Source organism: Rhamphochromis longiceps, linkage group LG5 (genome assembly GCF_057381845.1).
Source record: "Rhamphochromis longiceps isolate RC_006_pf linkage group LG5, R_longiceps_female_GT1.1, whole genome shotgun sequence".
Taxonomy (NCBI): Eukaryota; Metazoa; Chordata; class Actinopteri; order Cichliformes; family Cichlidae; genus Rhamphochromis; species Rhamphochromis longiceps.
The window spans coordinates 8,439,166-8,460,822 of NC_140561.1; the positions used below are offsets into that span (position 1 = coordinate 8,439,166).

At 40.7% G+C, this 21,657-nt stretch overlaps 1 protein-coding gene across 1 annotated transcript; it reads right to left on the minus strand.

Annotated features, from left to right (window-relative positions):
• Window positions 1–20,237: 20,237 nt before the first annotated feature.
• Window positions 20,238–21,247, minus strand: LOC146669178 (uncharacterized). The gene is made up of 2 exons (XM_085407788.1): window positions 21,239–21,247; window positions 20,238–21,197 (listed from the first exon to the last, which is right to left on the minus strand). Exons 1-2 carry the CDS (start codon window positions 21,245–21,247, stop codon window positions 20,286–20,288), a joined length of 921 nt encoding a protein of 306 aa, XP_085263914.1. The 3' UTR covers window positions 20,238–20,285.
• Between the last annotated feature and the right edge of the window lie 410 nt (window positions 21,248–21,657).

Sequence of the window (21,657 nt, forward strand, 5' to 3'; positions counted from 1 at the left end):
CCTCGTATCTTTTCTTTGACTTTTCATCAAGTCTGTCTTTGTACGGACCGGCATTGTTCTCCTTCGTTTTGTACATTCCTTTTTGGGGGGGCAAAGAAAAAGCAAGAATTTATTGGAACCGAAGAATGAACGTTTTGCGGTGCTGCAAATGCTTGCATTTGATGCGGTACTTGGATTGTTTTGCCACGAGTTCCCGGCATGCAATGCGCGAAAGTCACGTGGTCTGTCAATCTCTATTGCAGCATAACTAAGGGAGGATTCAGGGTCACCTGGTCCAGCCCTAACTATATGCTTTAGCAAAAAGGAAAGTTTTAAGCCTAATCTTAAAAGTAGAGATATGAAATGAGTTATAGTTGGTTTCACAACATCAATTTCAGAATGCTGCCTCATCCACAGTGCTTAGCTGATTGATCTTGTAGGGTTCATTTTCGTTCCTTCACCTGATTCAAATTGTGAATACTTTCCTTCCCTGAATTTTTCCATGGTTGCAGTGGCGTGTCCAGCAGGGTGGCCTGGGTGGCCTACCACTCCTGCTTGCACACAGCCGTCACATAACACAGATAAACGAAGATCATGTGGTCCAACCAGTCTTCTACCTCTTTTTACAACCCTGGAAGAGAGGAGGCTGACCAGGAAGAGGTGAGTAATCACAATGCTGTAAGCATCAGTGGTGGATATTTCAAGAAAAAAAAAAATACTGTCATGTATTCACTGTATTCACTTCAGCTTTAAATGTTTGTCCTCTGATCTCTAATGACTGGAGCATTTTTAACCTGTTTGTTCCTTTTCGTTACTGCAGCAGGAACGCCAAAGATTCCTGAGCGGGTACTACAGAGTCCAGACTAGAGCTGGGCGATATATCGAGTTTTTAAAAAATATCGATATATTTTTATACGAGATATAAGATGTGACCATATCCTTTATATCGATATAGTCTATGTTACGTTATAATTATACTTGCGGAGCCGCAAGTTTGCCTTTCTTTCGTCCACTTTCGTCTTTACGCAACGTTACTCGGCCTCGCCTCTCCTTCACTGAACACAACTCCCCCTCCTCCCCCATCGCTTCACCTGCAGGAAGCGACAAGATGGACACGGCAAATCTCCGTTAACGAGTTACTGCGCATCGCCCCGTGCGTGGGGCTGGACGGCGTCAACGTGTTAGCTAGCTAACCACGCTAACGAGCTAACCACGCTAACGCCATGCAGCCCAGAGGTGCTGCACGGACTAAAATCCTTTCATTTTCTCAAAAGTTGACAGCGCGCCTTATGTATGAATTCTGGTTGTGCTTGATGGCCGCGAACCGATTTTATGTGGAACACGGCGCTCAGCAATCTGTCAAAAAATGTTTTAGTACGACTTTGGTAAGCTACGGAGCTGCACCGCTTGATGGATTGTCGGAGCATTACGGCTGAGCCTCGCGGAGTGATACGTACTGTGCTTCAACGTAATATTACCTTACTGTGTATAAGGACCATAAATGGCACCTGTTAAGAGACGTGGTTGCGAAGCGGATTACAAACTCCAGGCTGACAATTAGAAAAAAGCTGATAGGAAAAGAAGGATGGAAAATGCCTGGAATTTAGTTACACTTGCAAATAGTGCTTCCTCCAAACTGCAAGCATCAATAAAATGTTACAGTATTGTTTTCTATATCTGTGCATATATCCTTATTGGTAGTTTTCTCGAAATAGAAGATCTTCATTTAAAAAAAAAATCTCTGATAACATTGCTGAAGCTAGCGCCCACCCCTACTGCACGTACTGCAAATCTAAAACTGATATATACTTACATCATGAAGCAGTTGATGTCTGGTTTCCGACAAATACAGTAAAGAGGTGCTGTGATGGCTGCACTTACAGCCACACAGTGGTAATATCACCATGTTAGTGTAGAGGCTTATAAGTAACATTGCATTCACATTTCTTTCTTTAAATATAGGAATTTATTTACAGGACAATAAATAACTGGTTTTGGTTTAGTTAATTCATATATCCACATAACGCTGCATTCTAAAATAAGTGCGCACATTTTAGTTTACACTGTTATGTATGATTAATTGGTTCATGCCATAACTCAGGACCATGGGGGGGGGGGGGGGGGGAATTGGAGTTCATTATGTTTGGTGTAGTTAGGTTTTGTGTGTTTTACCCCTTCTCCTGTTTTTGTGGGCTGATCAGCCACTATTTAAATTTCCCCTTTGTCTCATTAAGTCAGGTCAGTTTGTTTGAGTTACCAGTTGTGTTGTCAACTTTGAGTAGAGTTTTGTTAGTTTGACCTCTTTTATGGGCCCAAGATTTTGATTCTTTTTGCATGAGTTAACCAATTATGTTTTTTGGGTTAAATAAAAAATCATTTTTTGGACTTTAACCTGTGCCTAAGTTTCCTTCACTGCTCGGTCCATCACAGGTGCGTTCTCCCCCTCCATACCAGTGTTCTCAGGCACTGCTACATGGTCAGTGTCAGACACTTCACTGTCCTACAACATACCACATAGGACCACATTAGAAATGACATGTATGTAGACATGCTAATTATACATGGCTAAATGGATGCAGTAACAAAATGTTACTTAACTACTCTAGTTATTAGTTTCCAGTTGTGTGCAGTTGCTCCAGTCTTACTGACAGTATACTGTTTCATTCAAACACCAGTGCCAACATTTTATTTTTTAAATCTTAGTATGATTCTGCACCAAGACTTGTGGCCTTTTGCTCGGTAACTTATTGTCTGACTATTAACTACAGTTCATAAACATCATTCATTTTCTCCTACTTATTTTATTTAGGGTGTATTCCAGCTGTCATAGGGCAAAAGTACACCCTGGACATGTCACCTGTCTGGAAAAGCGTCTGGAAGAAATGGAAGATGAAATGCTCACAAATACAGAGAAGATTAAGTTCTTGATGGAGGAAAATGAGCGAAAGAGCGCTGAATTAAAAAAGTTGTCATACCAGTTTCAAGAGGCTCTTGCTCTTGACGAAGGCGGTCGCACTTTTCTCCTCTCCTCCTCCTCCTCTCCCTTAGCTTCCCTGCTTAGCCTCTTATGTCCTTGTCTAGTCTCGTGTTTTTTGTATTACTTTTCCCTGGAACACTCTCTCACAGTCTGTTCTCTAAAACCTAAAAGAGGAATTATGGATTTAATCAACTGGTCCCTAAATGCAATTGACACCCCTTTCTCAACGAGAAGTTTGGGCTTGGGTGAGCCTGAGTGCTGAAGATATCTACCTATTCGGAACCATGGTAACAGGGTTCTGGCTGATCGGAGCTGGCTTGGCCCTGACTTATCGAAGAATTAAGGAAGCAAAACTGGCTGTTCAAACCCCCACAAGGCTGCCTGCTGGGATTGAAACGATGGGAAGAGGCGTGAGTTTCTCAAAATGGGCTCATTGAGTGCAGCACGGATAAGATCTTGGAAAGGCTACGGCTGCTGTGAATACTCAGAACAACATCTCTGACTGCAGACTGGATTACATCTCGGAAGGGCTAGCTCGGAATAACATCTCTGGGCGCAAATTGGATGACATCTCGGGGAGGCTCACTGTTGTGAGTTCTCAGAAATCGGCTCCTTGAGCACAAGAAATGACAACATCACAGAACGCAAGTATGGCGAAGCTCGCGGCTCTCCAACGGGAGATTGAGAGACCAGTGTTGGACTGTAGAACTGCTTTGAAATTCATATGAGCTGTTCGCACTAAAGTAAAAACCGCCATCACTTATGCGGATACCCCTTTGGCGCCAGCTGCAGTCTCAAGGCTGGAGCTGAACAAAACACCCTGATAACGACTGTGTTTAGTCTGTTCCTTTCCATTCCATGCAAGGCCACCTGGGTTGGCTGGAAGACTGTTTACTTAGCCTAGCAGGGCGAAGGACACTGTCTCAGCTGAACTCTGGACACGCACACACATACATATACACTGATATGCACACACTCATCCCCTCTCCCTTTCCAAACGCCTTCGATGCTTATTCCCTTCCGATGCTGACGGTGGATCAAGGAGACCAGCCCACGCAGGCCCGGATGTACTGTCTAATTCGGCTGTCTCTAACCCTTTACCCACCCCTGTTGCTTGTCATGTGTTTCTTTGGTGTATTAAGAGTTTTTTCATGTGCAGAGGTGTTTTTTTCTGTTCTCAAACTGATCTCCCTGTTGGAGCTCAGTCTGGGAGGAGTTATTTTTTTCTCCTTATCTTTCCTCATGTGGTGCATTTTCCATTGTTATACCTCTCTGACCCGTCTTCCCCATGTGATGTTTTGTGTAATGTATGTATGGTCGGAGGGTAAGATGGCGCCGCCATTGCGTGCAATAGGTCGGCAGCCTTATGAAATTTCCCCTTGTGGGACTTATAAAGGTATATCAAATCAAATCAAATGGAAGCTATTATTGAGGAGAAGCAACAGGATCTCCAAGGCATGGACAAAAAGAACCAGGAGCTCCAAGGAAAGCTTGATCAAGCTCTGTGCCAAAATAAAAAACTCCAAGAGAAGAAACAAGAGGACATGAAGAAGAGAGGGATGCGCTGCAATCTCCGTGACCTGGAGTTAATGTACAGTACTGACAAAAAAAGGCTTGATGACACACTGCAAGCAAATGAAAAGCTTCAAGAAAAAAGGCAACAGGAGACAAAACAAAAAGAAATGGATTGCAAGCTTCAGAGCATCAAGCAACAAAATGAAAGCTTGCAAGGAAAGCTTGATGAAGCTCTGCAACAAAATAAAGAAATCCTCCAAGAGAAAAAGAAGCTGGACAGAAAGCAGGGAGACATGGAGTGCCAACTCCAGCACATGGAGGGAAATGACAGGATGCTGCAGGTAAAGTTTGATGAGACACTGCACAAATATCAAGAGCTGCTTCAAGAGAGAGAACAGCTGGTCAGTAAGCAGAGAGAAGGAAAACTTCTTCTCCAGGAGTTTGAGAAGAAAAACCAAAATCTGCAAGAACTTTACAAAATAAAGTTCAAAGCATCTGAGCTGGAAGGAGAAAATGAAAAACTGCAAAAACATGAGGCAACATCAAAAGTAAAACAAGCCGAAATAGAAGAAGTGGAGAAAAAATGCAATAAGCTGGAGAAGCAAAACACAGTGACAATCGAGGAGTTGAAAATCCTCATCCTCGAGAAAAAGGTGCTCGTGGAAAAGCAGCTGGAAAAAAAGTTGTTCCTCTGTTCCAGCTTAATTTTCCCCTCTCCACCCCCTCCCTTTAACTACTAACACCTCTCCCATCTCACTCCCCAAGCAGTCCCGACAGTTGACTGCCCCCTCTAGAGCCTGGTTCTGGTCCTGCTCAGAGGGGATTGTTGGGGTTTTCTCTCCTCTCTCCCTTTACATCCCCCACCCCCACCTTTTTTTTTCTTAATAATATAACAATAAAAACAATTGGCTGCATTTTAAATTCGTCAGATCAATGGCTTTATTCAAGAATACAAGTAATGGGTAATAGCTGCATGTGTGTGTGCATAATATGCATACTTTACCTGTTGGATCCAAATCCCACAAGGAATTAAATAAAACAAGACGACCAAAAAAAAAAAATTATAGATATATATAGATATATATAGATATATATATCTATATCTATCTCCCTTCCAAGGTCAGGAATCAGGATGAGGAAGAAATTAGGTCAGATCTGTGCAGGTTTTTGCACTACTGACATAAAGTTTCTGCTAATTGAAAAATGTATGTTGACATTTCTGAAATACATTTGCAAACAAATTATGCTTTTTTATAAAAGAAAAATCAGAGAGTAGAGCTGGTAAAACAACTTAGCTCCGCAGGTTACAGGAGATCAGATGCCAAATACTTTTCATGACAGTCTTCTTTATTGCATAAATCTCCCCTTTGATCATGTTACATTCTTTGTCTAGGCGTGTATTGAACGCAAGAAGAAATTGGCCCACTCCCGCTCCACCAAAGCAAGAACACAAACAGTCGTATCTTTTAAAGTGCTAAGCAGTCATTTATTTGCTTCAGCAGTGAGCAGTGCCAAAAACAACAAACAAAACTCCCTAATGGTCCCTATGCTTTCCTATACAAATGAAAACCAAACAAAATACAATTCACTTACCTAACTTTCTAAATGAAAAACAGGAGAAAACGTAGTCAACAAAAATGGCTTCTCACGCCTACTAGGCTGCTGCAGTGAAGAATATATACAAGGTGACCAAAATACACGATTACTACTTGACAAAACTATTTACAGTTATTTACAAAATGGAGGTACTAACCACACACACACACAGTTATACTTGCAAATCAATTCGGCAAAGACACTCTACACAGCAACGAATCAACACAGGTTCTTTGTTGGATGATGGCTGTCATCCGTAGTTAAGTACTGGAGGTGATCAACCAATATCCAATCCCAGGACAGGAAGAAACTCCACCCAGCTACTCAGCAGGCATGCCCAGGTGTCCACCTCCTAAGGGAGAAAAGACCCACAGCCATCCTCTGGTGGGAGGAGTCACGCATAAAGCAAACACTGAAAACTTTAGATCATAACAATCATTGATCAGTAAATCACTGCATATAAATTCAGCTAACTGTTATCATTTTATGAGTAAAGATTCTCAGATGATTGAATTGCGGTTTTAGTAAATAAAACACACATTTTGATTTAGTTTTGCAAGTTGCTGATTTCACACAGATCCACTGCCCAAACGTGCCTTTGAGTTTTTCATCATTTAACAAGAATAGGCTCAGGCAATCATTGTGTAATTAGGCTTAGCATATGTGACAGTACATGGCACAAAATATACAAGAGGTTTCCATGTATCCAAACCCAAAAAATAATGTGGTTTGTGCTTGTTACGTTCTCGGTCTAGTAGCGATTGGAAAACAACAAGCAATGTGACACCCCCATTCACCCACCACCCAAGAAAGAGCAAAAACAGACTACTTTTCAAAGTGCTATGCAGCCATTTATTTACATCGGCAGTGAGCAATGCCAAAATAACAAACAATAAATCCCTAAACATTCCTAACCTTCCCTAAAATAAAATAAAAAATCCAACCAAAAGACAATTTACTTACCTGACCTTGTAAGTGAAAAACAAGAGAAAACTGAGTCAACAGAAATGACTTCTCAACCCTACCAGGCTGCTGCAGTGGACAATATATACACAGTGAAGAAAGTACGAAAAGGCTACTTTACAACAAAAATGCTGTAGCGCCAGACAAACACATCAGGTTATACATACTAATACCAATTTATTAAGTTTTCATACAAAGACACTAAGTAACACTTGGAAGGACAGGCTGTTTGTTGGGTGTGGAGGCTAGGAGAGAGGGGACCAGGGGGTTGTCATCAGTACTGGGGTGATCAACCAATTATTCAATCCCAGAACAGAAATGAATTCCACCCAATGACTCAGCAGGCACTGGACTCAAGTAAGACACACCTAGGTATCCACACCTGAGAGAGAGAAGAGAAACAAAAAACCCACAGCCATCCTCTGGTGGGAGGACTCCCACATCAATCACAAGCAATCACAACATTGAATCACCACATGTTGGACAGCTAAATGGCCGAGAAATTGCAAAGTTCCTTTTGAAATAAAGCTATTCAAAGTCATTTAACTGTGACTACAATAATAGCAATGTTAGCCAGCAAACAAAACGTTAGCACTAATTAACATAAGCTCCTAGGTGATGGTACTGTTTCAAGTTCTCTCATTGTTTGACATGTAGGGTGGATATTTTGGTGACACTGAGATTAGCGAGACACTAAACAGCAGTGTAATATCAACGCTAGATTAGATGTTTTCTAATCCGATAAACTGAAATGATTCCAGTTTAGAGAAGATGTTTGTCGCCTGTTTGTTTGAGTGACAGGAACAGGAAACAGTGGTTGGAAATGACTGTTGTGTTACATGAGGGTAAAGAAGGGCTTTAAGCACCTGGGTAAAAACTGGACCCATGATGAAACACTACAACAAGTACAACATATTCTTCAGTTTTAATATGTGACCATACTGTGCAGACTCTATGGTAAATAACAGAGATTGAAACTTTACTGATAATTTGTCCAATTTAAAAAATGCCCTCTTCCACAAATGTCCTGTGACACACTCATTGGCTAAAAGAATGATGATGTCACACACATTTAGAATCATACCACCAATCTGATCCTTAAAACCCATAAATAGGGGTGAAAAGCAACCACTTTTAGTCCGTTATTGGCAGCATTTAAGTTCGCAGCATTCGAATCTTCGCCAGAGAAGCATTTCAAAACTTTTGGTCAAAGGAGCTTTTGGTCAAAAACTTTTGGACCCTTTGCAAAGTCAGTGCATCCAGACCTCAACATGTCTCAAAGAGAAGATCCAAACGGACAAGAAGTTGACCCCTACGCTCTTCCCTGGGATCAACCACTAGACCCTTACCTCTCCTCTCTTCCTTGGTGTGAACAGGTAGAAGTAGAGGACAAGCGCTTAGAATTAGAGAATGAAAATCTCGTCAGCAGAGAGAAGATTGTGTTATTGACACAAGAAAATGAGAAAAAGAGCGCCGAATTTAAAAAGCTGTCCTACCAGCTTCAAGATAAGGAAGCTGTTATTGATGAGAAACAATGGGAACTCCTAGATAAGGACAAAAAGATCCAAGAGCTCCAAGCAAAGCTTGATGAAGCTCTGCAAAAAAATACAGAAATCCTCCAACAGAAGAAACAAGAGGACAGAAAGCAGAAAGACATGAAGTTTCAACTCCAAAACACGGAGATACAACACAGAGTGCTAAAAGCAAGGCTTGATTACCAACTGAAAGCAAATGAAGATCTTCGTCAAGAGAAGAGGCAACATGAGATCAAGCAAAAAGAAATGGCTTGCAAGCAGAAAGACATGGAGTGCCAACTCCAACAAATACAGGAAAAAGACAGGATGCTGCAGGCAAGGCTTGATAAGACACTGCACAAATATGAGGAGTTGCTGCAAGAGAAAAGGCAACATGAGATCCAACAACAAGAAATGGATTTCAAGCTTCAGACCACCAAGAAAAAACACCAAGACTTGCAAGGAAAGCTTGACAAAGCGCTGCAAAAAAATGAAGAAATCATCCAAGACAAAAAACAGCTGGAAAGGAAGCAGAAAGACACACAGTACCAACTCCAACAGATGCAGGGAGAAGAAAGGATGCTGCGGGCAATGCTTAAGTGGCAAATCCATCAGCCACACATTTCTTTACACATTTCTTTTCCTTCCTACCTACATAGTTACTGCTAAGTTTAAGATATAGAATAGTAATGATAAGTTATTCGAAATGTACTAATAGTACGTTCAGAATATCTCACCATCTTTTTTTTTAACTTTAAAAAAAGTTTTTAGTGTTTAAGATACAGTAGTGATAAGTTTAGATTTAGATGTTCTGTCAATTCTGTTATAATCCTTCATTTACAATAAATTTTTGACTTTTCATGTTATGACATAAAACAAACAAAATAAAAACCAACTAATCTAATGGACCAGTTTTAGATTTTTATTGATTTGATGAGATGTTTCCAAAGGGTCGCACCTATCTATCTTTTAATGTTTTGTTTTATGTTTTCATTTATTTTATGTTTTTTAAGGTTAATAAAAATTTGCTAAAAGATTCAGTAAAGCCTTAACATTGTTTGCATTAAAGTAATTCATTGTTTGGATTTTGAGAATATGGTTTCACTTCTTTATCAATCTGCAAACTGCCACTAATGAAAGAAAGCTCATGCTCAAACCATTATCTGCCCTGGTTTATTGATGAGTTTTGTTGTATTGCTAGTTCATTTTTCTCTCGCTCTCACAATGGTGTCATTCATTGACAAATGTACAAAGTAGAAAATGCCGCCGCCCGGTACACATTGCACCTGACCCCTATGGCGCCTCCTGCAGGAGGATAGGCCCATGTCCCTTTTTCAGGCTGTGCCCGGCCGGGTCCCAAGGACTAAGGCCCGGGCACTAGACACTTGCCCTCACCCACCCTCCCTGGGCCTGGCTCCAGGGCAGAGCCCCGGTAACACTATCCTGGGCAGGGTGAACTGTTCCCTTGATATTGTATTCATAGGGGTCTTCTGAACCTTTGTGTGGTTCCTCACCTAGGACAAATTGGCCATGGGAGACCCTGCCAGGGTACCAAAGCACCCCGGACAACACAGCCCCTGGGATCCCTGGCAGTGGCGTGTCCAGCGGGGTGGCCTGGGGGGGGGGCACAGGCCACCCCCCCCAACCAGACTGGCCACCCCAGGTGCCACCCCGAAGCTAAAAAAAATAAAATTTAATGAAATATCAAATGTACGATTATGGTCTCACAGTGAAGCTCAGATATTCGAGGGTAAGTGAATGCATCATGTTAGCAAAGGTAGGAGAGCCAAGCATGAAGCACTGCGGAAAACATTTTTTGGGCGAAAGATTAACAAGTTAACATAGCTGGACTAGCCACCGGACATGTCACGGTGGGCTGATGACTTATTTCTTTATTTTTTTTGTAACAGCATGAACAATGAGAGGTCGTGGATTGGCCAGATACTGGCCGATGTGTAAAAATAACTCAGTTGTTTGGTGGTGGCTATGGCGGAGCTTCCACAGAGGCAACAGGTGGATGAGGGAAGGGGACAGGGCTGGACTGGGACAAAAAATCGACCCGGGCATTTTGACGGCCCACCAAAAATGTGACGTCATTCAGGGGTAAAACCGCAAAGGATTCTGGGAACTTGTGGCAAGAGGAACTAGCGCATGCAGGCTTTCAATTGAACTCAGTTACACAGCGATAAAAAGAAACACAAAAAATGGCAAGAAGCTGTTGTATTATTATTGCAATAGCCGGTGTTGTGCCAAAAAGTGATTGTCTGCCAAAAAGTGATTTCCGGTATTTTCCAAAAACTGATTGCTCGTATTTAAATTGCTATAAGTAACTTGTTGGGCTATAATATGTGAAACATATGTCAAATGCATCCCTCATGGATGACATAAAGTCATCTCTCCATCTCTCTCTCCTGCTCTTTTATTTCTCTCTCTTGCTCTTCTGTCTCCTCTGTCACAGACTTCTCCACTTTTGATGATAAATCAGCCTGGTGCAACATGTAAGGATTGGCACAATTTGTTAAGATTTTGAGGAGTTTGAGAAACTAACCTTAAGCATAAAATAAAATTTACTATCAGTAACTTCATAGCACCCGCCTAGCAGTATATAAACTCTGTCATGCTAGCTAGTACGCAGTACCAGTTATTCTAAGTGACTGTAAAAAGTCAGCACAACGAAAACAAACTACAACTAAACTTGGTTTATATCTGATACAGATAGACAGCAGGTCATAACTTCTTACCTGAAGTTCAGTTCCTCTGCCACTATGACCGGCGGCATCATCCAGGCATTAGTGATGGGATTTCCGGCTCTTTTTAGAGATCCGGCTCTTTCGGTTCGGCTCACTAAAAAGAGCCGGCTCTTTCGGCTCCGAATCGGCTCTTCAGGTTGTTTTGTTGCTTTAATTAATTTATTATTAACAATACTATAAAATTGTTGCACAAAAGGAATTACTAACGTAAAAAAAGTGGTTTTATTTATATATGTTTATATATAAATATAAAACACATTTCTAGCATGAACTGAACTTCCAAAGCAGAGCTACTAGATCACTTAAATTACACAATTGAAAGCATGTGTGTATTGTTTGTGTATTTAAACACAGGCACTCATATATATTCAAATAATTTAAAAAAAAGTTCATTTACCTGTTATTACCACACACCAAATCCAGTCGTTGGTACTTGCTGGCTTGTGTAGCCACAAGACAACAAAAACTCCACACTGCGCCCAGCATCCTGGAGCACTTCTGTTGTCTTTTGTACGTGTTTTGAGTTTTTATGTGCTTCTGAGTTTTTATGTGCTTCGGAGTTTGTACGTGTTTTGGAGTTTTTACGTGTTTTGGAGTTTTTACGTGTTTTGGAGTTTGTACGTGCTTCAGGGTTTGTATGTGCTTCAGAGTTTGTACGTGTTTTGGAGTTTTTACGTGCTTTGTCTGTAGGGGCCACCGTAAATATACTTTCATTTATTCACTCCACAAAAAATGTAATAAATAAATCATATAATACAAAAATCAACTATTCACATTTCAACTTTTAACTATTTAAATTTTCCGCTTTTTCCTTTTACAAATTTAAAGTAAAACAACACAAAACACTGCAAACCACAACACAATTAAATATAAATTATAATATGAAAACAAAAAGAAGATGCATATTCTCTGTCATATGGGCCCGCATGAATAAACTTTCTGAATCCTTTATCATCTGCAACTGAAAATAGTTGTGGATGATTACTATACCTTTCTAATGTGACGTTGTTGTCTCTGGCTCTCTTTCTCTGTCTCTGTTCCTGTGCTACTGCGAGTGTAACTACCGCCCCTCCCCCCTCTGCCCAGCATAAAGCACAAGACTCCCGTGCAGAGTGAAGCGGAAAAAAAGTGCTAGAGAGAGGTTGAGAGAAAGAAAAGAGAAAACAAACAAAAAAAAAAAAAACACGTGACGGCTCGCGATAAGGAGCCGGCTCGCGTCGTTCACTTCAAAGAGTCGGATCTAAGAGCCATTTCGTTCGCGAACGACCCATCACTACCAGGCATCCATGAAAACGGAATTTATGACATTTAACGGAGTTAGAAGTTAGCAGGGAGTTAGCTCGCTAGCTTCTATCTAAATACAATATAGCATGTCCTGACTGCGGGGTTTTGGAAACAAATTAAAACATACTGCTCTGTTATCACTTCCAGCATAAATGAAGACAGAAAACTAAACAGCAGTGACGTTTGTAGGGTTACTGAAGTTGGGCTAGCTGGTATATAATGATATGCTGCGTGACCGCTAGCGATACAGCTATGTTAGCATAATATAAACAAGCTAACTTTTTTCCACTCGATAAAAGTTAACGTGAGTGTTCTCAGTGGTCAGGAACAAATGTAATCGCATGGCAGGATGCTGTAAAAGGACCAAACTTCAGCCAGGAGAACAACTGAGATAATCCATCCACAATACGAGGTTAGTCATTCATATTAGTGATGGGTCGTTCGCGAACGAAATGGCTCTTAGAGCCGGCTCTTTGACGTGAACGACGCGAGCCGGCTCCTTATCGCGAGCCGTCACGTGGTTTTTTTTTTTCTTTTTCTCACCCTCTCTCTCGCACTTTTTTTCCACTTCACTTCGCACCTGAGCCTTGTACTTTATGCTGGGCAGAGGGGGAAGGGGCGGTAGTTACACTCAGTAGCACAGGAACAGAGCCAGAGGGAGAGAGAGAGAGAAAGAGAGCCAGGGACAACAACGTGACATTAGAAAGGTATAGTAATCATCCACAACTATTTTCGGTTGCAGATGATAAAGGATTCAGAAAGTTTATTCATGCAGGCCCATATGACAGAGAATGTGCATGTTTTTTTTGTTTTCATATTATAATTTATATTTAATTGTGTTGTGGTTTGCAGCGTTTTGTGTTGTTTCACTTTAAATTTGTAAAAGGAAAAAGCTGAAAATTTAAATAGTTAAAAGTTGAAATGTGAATAGTTGATTTTTGTATTATATGATTTATTTATTACATTTTATGTGGCGTGAAAAAATAAAAGTATATTTACAGTGGCCCCTACAGACAAAGCACGTAAAAACTCCAAAACACGTATAAACTCTGAAGCATGTACAAACTCCAAAACACGTAAAAACACGTACAAACTCCAAAACACGTAAAAACTCCGAAGCACGTAAAAACTCAGAAGCACATAAAAACTCAAAACACGTACAAAAGACAACAGAAGTGCTCCAGGATGCTGGGCGCAGTGTTGAGCTTTTGTTATCTTGTGGCTACACAAGCCAGCAAGTACCAACGACTGGATTTGGTGTGTGGTAATAACAGGTAAATGAACTTTTTTTTAAATTATTTGAATATATATGAGTGCCTGTGTTTAAATACACAAACAATACACACATGCTTTCAATTGTGTAATTTATGTGATCTAGTAGCTCTGTTTTGGAAGTTCAGTTCATGCTAGAAATGTGTTTTGGAGTTTGTACGTGTTTTGTCTCTAGGGGCCACCGCATATATTTATATATAAACATATATAAATAAAACCACTTTTTTTACGTTAGTAATTCTTTTGTGCATAATTTTATATTATTGTGAATAATAATTGGGGCGACCGTGGCTCAGGGGGTTGGGAACCGCATCTGTAACCGGAAGGTTGCCGGTTCGATCCCTGGGCTCTCTGTCCTGGTCGTTGTGTCCTTGGGCAAGACACTTTACCCTACTTGCCTACTGGTGTTGGCCAGAGGGGCCGATGGCGCGATATGGCAGCCTCGCTTCTGTCAGTCTGCCCCAGGGCAGCTGTGGCTACAACTGTAGCTTGCCTCCACCAGTGTATGAATGTGAGAGTGAATGAATAGTGGTATTGTAAAGCGCTTTGGGTGCCTAGAAAAGCGCTATATAAAGCCAATCCATTATTATTATTATTATTATTATTAATAAATTAATTAAAGCAACAAAACAACCTGAAGAGCCGGATCGGAGCCGAAAGAGCCGGATCTCTAAAAAGAGCCGGAAATCCCATCACTACTATGTGAATAAGGCAGGGGTTAGCACAAATGCTACTCCTTGCTTGGCTGACCATGAGCAGAGGCCAGCTGTGAGTCAGGATGGCTCTTCTATTGAGAGGTTGATCAGCATGCTAGAGAAGGTGCTGCTTCAAGGCTCAGGCTATGCTCGAGCTAATGCCAGGCGACAGAGTGCCCGACTGCCGAGAATACCAGGCTTAGATGACACACCATGTTCCATCTGCAGAGATAGCTCCCACTCCACACTCACACACTGTCGGGAAAACAGATTCTGCTTCCTGTGTCACCTACCTGGTCATTCGAGACGTAACTGCCCAGAGGGCAAGTGTACTCCTTCCAGTGGTAATCAGGGAAACTGAACGATCTGCGTGGAGGGGAGGACAGCGCAGATCCAGCAAGTAAGCCTCCCATCTTGGACGTGACTGATATTAATGATTATAACACTTTGTATTCCACTTACAGTGGCAATGTCCCGCCAAATAAAACACTGATTGCACAGGGCTTGCATAGGCTCTCAAACACTGATAGCTTATTCTACTCTGCAGTGACTACTAGTAGTGGACAAGTTCTTAAAGCATTAGTGGACAGTGGATCTATGGCATGCACCATAAGTGAGACAGTTGATGACAAACTTTCACAATCGATACCTGATATTGAGAGACGTTCAGCTGAAGACGTTGTCATTGTTGGTTGTGGGGGTCACCTCGTTACGCCTTCTGCTATGTATGATCTTACAGTGTCAATATATGGCTTTAAGGTGGTGATTCCTATTCTGGTGGTTCCAGGCCAGGCTGATTCAATTCAATTCAATTCAATTTTATTTATATAGCGCCAAATCACAACAAAAGTCGCCTCAAGGCGCTTCATAGATACAGAGAAAAACCCAACAATCATATGACCCCCTATGAGCAAGCACTTTGGCGACAGTGGGAAGGAAAAACTCCCTTTTAACAGGAAGAAACCTCCGGCAGAACCAGGCTCAGGGAGGGGCGGGGCCATCTGCTGCGACCGGTTGGGGTGAGAGAAGGAAGACAGGATAAAGACATGCTGTGGAAGAGAGACAGAGGTTAATAACAGATATGATTCAATGCAGAGAGGTCTATTAACACATAGTGAGTGAGAAAGGTGACTGGAAAGGAAAAACTCAATGCATCATGGGAATCCCCCGGCAGCCTACATCTATTGCAGCATAACTAAGGGAGGATTCAGGGTCTGTCTGAGAACAGAATCACCAATTACCAGAGTTTGGCCCCCAGCGGGTGTGTCGCCGAGTGGGGAAAAACGGTTAGACACATGAACGGGTTGGTGGTGTACCTGGGGCTTCTGTTTAGGACTATGCTTCCTCCTCACCGTCACCCAGCCGCCCTCTTTCCCCAGCTGCTTGGGGTCTGCCGGGGAACAGCTAGCGGGGCCTATGCTATCTTCGGCTGCACCAGCTACAGGGGCCTGGCTAGCTACGGGTGAATGAATGGTGCAAAGCCGAGTCTCCAATTCAGTAATCCTGGCCTCCAAATATAACAATCTGTAACAAATATGCTACATTTGTTACAGATATCATTACTGCTAAACAGGGGCGGAGCGTGGGGGTGGCTTACTGGGCTTAAGCCTGGGTTGCTTTGTCAGAAGCCCGGGGTCTTTTGGAGTGTAATTTTTTCATAGTTAGATGCCTGGCTGACAACTGTATAAAACAAAAGTACACACAATATTCGAAGCACATAGTGCACACTGTGGGAATTTACGACTGTGCGTGAATCCCCCCTGATATTGGTATGATCCGAGCTCAGGCACTAGGCAACTGAGCGAGGGGGTGGGGCAGCTGCTGCCTGTGAGTGCGCTGTTGGAGAAACGGAGCCAGCCATACTAAGGAGAGCTGAAGTTTGACCAGGTACCAAAGAAAATCATTCGTACCGTACAAATAATGTAAATATGACAGTGAATCACGAAAGATTGATGTCAAACTGATCACTTGACCAATATTACGTTACTTGCTCTTCAAGTGAATCAACAAATGGCGAACTGAAAAGCCGAACAAATGCTATTTTTTTAGAGAGTCTTAGCTTACCTGTGTTTATTTCATATTTTCAGCTCTTACCCTCCCCAACTAAATCGATTTCAGTTATGTACTGAAACATAAGAATGGACATTAGAGGCTTCTTTCAAAGAAAAAACTCAGGTAAATGTTATTTTATATATTATGCTTTGTATGTTGTTCAGTATATTTCTATGCAAAACAAGAGGGATTTCAGTACACAGCAGGATATTCACATTTGTAACCAGATATTTACATACATTTCAGGGAGAAAACATAAAACATTTTCACTGTACAACATCAATTTAGAGTAAACTTTTGTTTTAGATAAATATTGAAATATATTTTGAATTAGTTAAATGTCAGAATAAAGAGAGACAGAGCTGTCTATTTATTATCACTTTCATCAAATTTAGGAGTACATATACACTAAGTTTATTGTTAATTAATAAGAAAACTCCAGACAATTCCATTCTGAGCTGAAGAAGCTTCTGATAGGTTAGTAGAGTCCATGTGAGTAAATTGGTGGCACAGCTGTGGATGCATATAAGGCAAAACACAGAGCCTGTTTCTGTGACATGGGAACATCAAGAGATGTCAACCAAAACACCAGGAAAAGAACTGTGGAGCTCCATAAGTGTGGCTCAATTTTGAATACAATTTGGTGCCATTTGCAATTAAGAAATACAGATAGTTTCTCTCTTTACTCTTAAAGTTAACAAATATGTTTTTTATATTTATCAACTTAAAAAATAAACATTTAGTCTGATTTGATGTTACAATTAAAAAAGTGTTTGTGTTTTGATCTAAAGAGTTTGTAAATATCTGGTTTCAACTGTATATTTGATGATTGTCAGCACAAAGAGGAACAGAAAGGGAGATGGAGAATGAGGACAGAACAGAGATGAACAAGAGCAGGTGAGACACACATGTTAGTCAAATGGTTGTTTACCAAAAGTATCACCGTATCACAGGTCCTCATGTATCTCGTACCTAGTGTTTCTTTTTAGGTTTGTTATTTTTCAAATTCTATATTTATTAAGTTATGCAGGCTTGTTTGCACAACAAGGCTAAATAATTATATAAACTTTTCTAAATCTAAATAGTGTACTTTGGTAGAATTAAAAAAAATAAGTGTAGTGCAGGTCTATGATGATTTTTAGTGCTACTATCATCTAGTTCTGATTCTGGGTCTGTCTTGGTGAAGTCCTCAGTAGTCCTGATTTGGAACTGTTGTAGTCCTGTTTTAATTCCGGATCAGTTTCGGGTCGGGTCTTAATGAAAAAACTAGTTTAAGGTGTCCTGCACATGTGATATATATTTTTCCCTATATGAAGTCATTCTTTTTTGAACAAAACTCCAAACAGAGCCAATTAATCTTTCAGTCATTTCTAACCCCCCCCCCCCCCCCAAAAGAAAAAATCCCACATGCATACTGCACTTTAGGGCTAAGCCCCGGGTGTTTCAAATGTCTGGCTCCGCCTCTGCTGCTAAAGGAGGCCGAGGAGTAACTAAACATCTGACACAATGAGCAACAAAGTGCAGGACGGACAGGTGAAGTAGCCATGGTGCTAACGAGTCGGCTACGAGCTAAGCTAAGCTAGCGAAACAGTACAGAGACAGTGAGTGAATACTTTGGCTATAAATTAGGTAGTGAGTACTCAGAAAGTGTGCTTCGGAAGAAGCACGTGAAGATTATACTATGAAAGAAGAATGTATTTAAAAGTTGTTAATTAAATTGCTAAGCAAATAAGCTACTCAGAAACACCACTGTGTTTCAGCAGGAACAGGAAGTGATACTCTACCGCAGAGCGAGCGAACACCAAGTGACAGCACCACCAAGAGTGGATGCTGACACAGCAGTCAGAGTAGGGGACATGATTCTGGCCAGCAATGCGATAAAGTAGCTTATTTCACAGTTAAAAATGACTGTTGGTACCCAGGACGATGCTTTTCCTCATTTGGCAACTTTGCTGTCCTATTCTAATGACTGTGATGGCAGAGCAATGCCTCCAAGTTTTGGCACTGCAAAGCTTAAGAGACGCGTCACCTTGCAGCCCTTGTCTGAACATTTTGTGTGGGCTAAGCTCCCTGCTCCTGATGCCTCAGCGGTGGGAAGTGCTGTCATTATTGAACCCACTCAGTCTCAATCCAAACCTGCACAGATCCTAGTGGGGCGAGTTGTCACTTCCTCGTTTGGGGATGGTTGGGTCCCTGTTAAAGTGGTGAATCCCTCCGACAAGCCCCTCACTCTCACACTGCAAAAACTCAAAATCTTACCAAGTATATTTGTCTTATTTCAAGTCAAAATATCTAATCACACTTAAAATAAGCCATAATCAGCTAAAGAGTAACGTTTCAGTGAGATATAGGAACTTGTTTTTAGACAGTGCATCTTGGATATCTTGTTAAGTGAAAAACTCTTGAAAACATATTGTTTTGAGTCATATCTCACACGAAACAAGCTTTTTTGGCATTTCATAAACGTTTTAAGCTGCTGTGTTATTTGTAAAAGATGTATCATCTTGTTTCAAGAAATAGACCTAACTTGAATCAGGACATCAAATCTACTTTATTGAGAACTGCAGGTTAATATCATGCCCAACATTGCATTATTATGAGTCTTAGTATCTTAAGCACAGTGTATTTATTTTTCTTACATACCAGTCAAACCATATCAATGTGACATTGACAAAGAGGCAAAACACTGAAATTGTTTCCCTCTCAGTTGTGTTGCACCGAACAGATTGCGCCAAAAGTAAAATAAAAAGTAAATAGAACAATTTTTTTGCCAGTCTTTAAAAACCTTATTTCAGCCCACATATTCACAAAAGACTCAAGAATAATGTTTGATGATATCAGTTAGATCATACTTCACTGGAATGTACTTGCTGTTATTAAAGTTTACATAGTGGTATGCTGTATAATCAACAAGATTTCCAGCATCCACAAAAATATTTGCCTGAGCTAGACAGGGAACTTCTACCTCATAAGCTAAATATTGATCATTCCACCCAACTGTAGAGAGAGGCTGGCATTCAAAACAATACACAGATGCATTTACAATATAGATGTTTTTAACAAGTGCAAACTCTGGAGCATCATTTATGACATCAGAAATAACCAAAGATTTTTCACATGAATGTATATTTCCATGTAGCATAATCCACTGTACAGAAACTACATGTTCAACTTGCTCAATGAAGTCTTTAATCTTGCCTTCTACATAATGAACATTTTTCACCTCTTTGGCTGGACCCATGTCGACTTCACTTGAAAAAAATGGGATGTTTCTCATGCACGTTCTGACTACATTCATAAAGTTGGTTGTGCTTCACAAGAGATTTACAAATATTCTTAAAACTACTTTTCAGAGCCCACTGCTTGAAGAAACAATGTTTTGACTCAAAACGCATACACATATGCCTCACTGTAGGACCAAGAGCCTTAATCTGAGAAGGAAGATGCAGTAAATAATGCTGTTTAGGTATAATATTTTCATCTGGAAACAGTTGTTTGAAATGTTTTAAATGCTGCTCTATTAAAAGCTTCAATCTGGAGAGAGTTGAGACAGCAATAATAGGTGAAAACAGAATTTTTATGATCTCTAACATGTTACGTAGCATTTGTGTGTAATGATTTTCTCCAATTTTGTCCACAAGAAATGGAAGAATCTTCAACAAAACCAGCATCTGCCCAGCTGACTGTTTCAATTTATTGTCATTTGATGACAGCGTACTGACAGATAGGGGCAAGGCTTATCCCTCACATCAACAGGAGAATAAGGGAAACACAAAATTGCACTATTGAATGAATCTAAGTTCATTTGCCCTGAAAGCACAAGATTCTTTAAAACACATTTGATTTCATATGGGGCAACGCCTTCAAGAATAACATGCATGATGTCTTGTGGGGTTTGATTGATTATATCAACGTGAGGAGATTCTGTTAACTTGCTTCTCCTGTTTATACCATACGTTATTTTTAGTTTGTCTTTCAGAAAGTCCGTACTTGCCTTCTCAATGTCATTACATTGCCTGTTATGACTGGCCATGGTCCTTTTAACAAAAAAATCTTCATTAAATTTTTCCTGCATGTCTTCAAAGTGGCATTCGCAGTGCCTGCATTTACTGTAGGCAAAACCCACTCCTTCCTGAAATCCAGCCACTTCATGCTGAGCTAGAGTGTCTCCACACACAGATATGAGTGCCCCATGAATTGTCCTCTCACCACTTGCAGTGACAACTTGGACACCATCACACAGCTCAATTAAGTCACGGTTAATCCTCTCAAATATCTCATCTATACCACAACGGGAAAGATCTTTTGATTTTACCATGGCAAGCAGACGAATAGCAGGAAGTCTTGATCTGTACTTAGGGCTGATGTTACCTAAGGTGTAATAAATCAATAACAGCTTGTTCTTGTTTGCCCGAGATCCAAGAGGATTGCATAGTTCAATTTCACCTGTATATAAAATCAACTGTAATGCTGTAGGGACTTTAATAAACAGTGGGTGCCACTTAAAAATGTCTCCATCAATGAAATCATGAAGAAAGCCATCCTTGCATGGCTTTGGCCTCTCATCAATCATTGCAAGCATTCTTGGATGTGATAGCAGCTGCTAGAGATGGCACGATACCACTTTTTTATGTCCGATACCGATATCATAAATTTGGATATCTGCCGATACCGATATGAACCCGATATAGTGTTTTTTAATCAACAAAACTGTTTTTTTAAACAACTTGCTGCATTTTGTATAAGTTCATACTCAAGTTTAAAACAACAACTACACTAAAGCTATTCTGTTATACCTGTATGCAAAAAAAATATTTCATAGTTCAGCAATACTGATCAATCTAATAAACTTAAACCTACACCATCCTCCCTATTCTGGTATTTTAAAGAGTACTTAACGTAAATATTAAGCAACCTAACTAATAGGGTTCCAACTCCCAGCAACAACAAAAATAAATAAATAAAAAATAGGGAACCAGCCCTCACGCTCCACCTCATGATGCTTAATCGACGTAATCAACCTTAAATATTAGTGCGGGGATGCTTGAAATATTAAATAG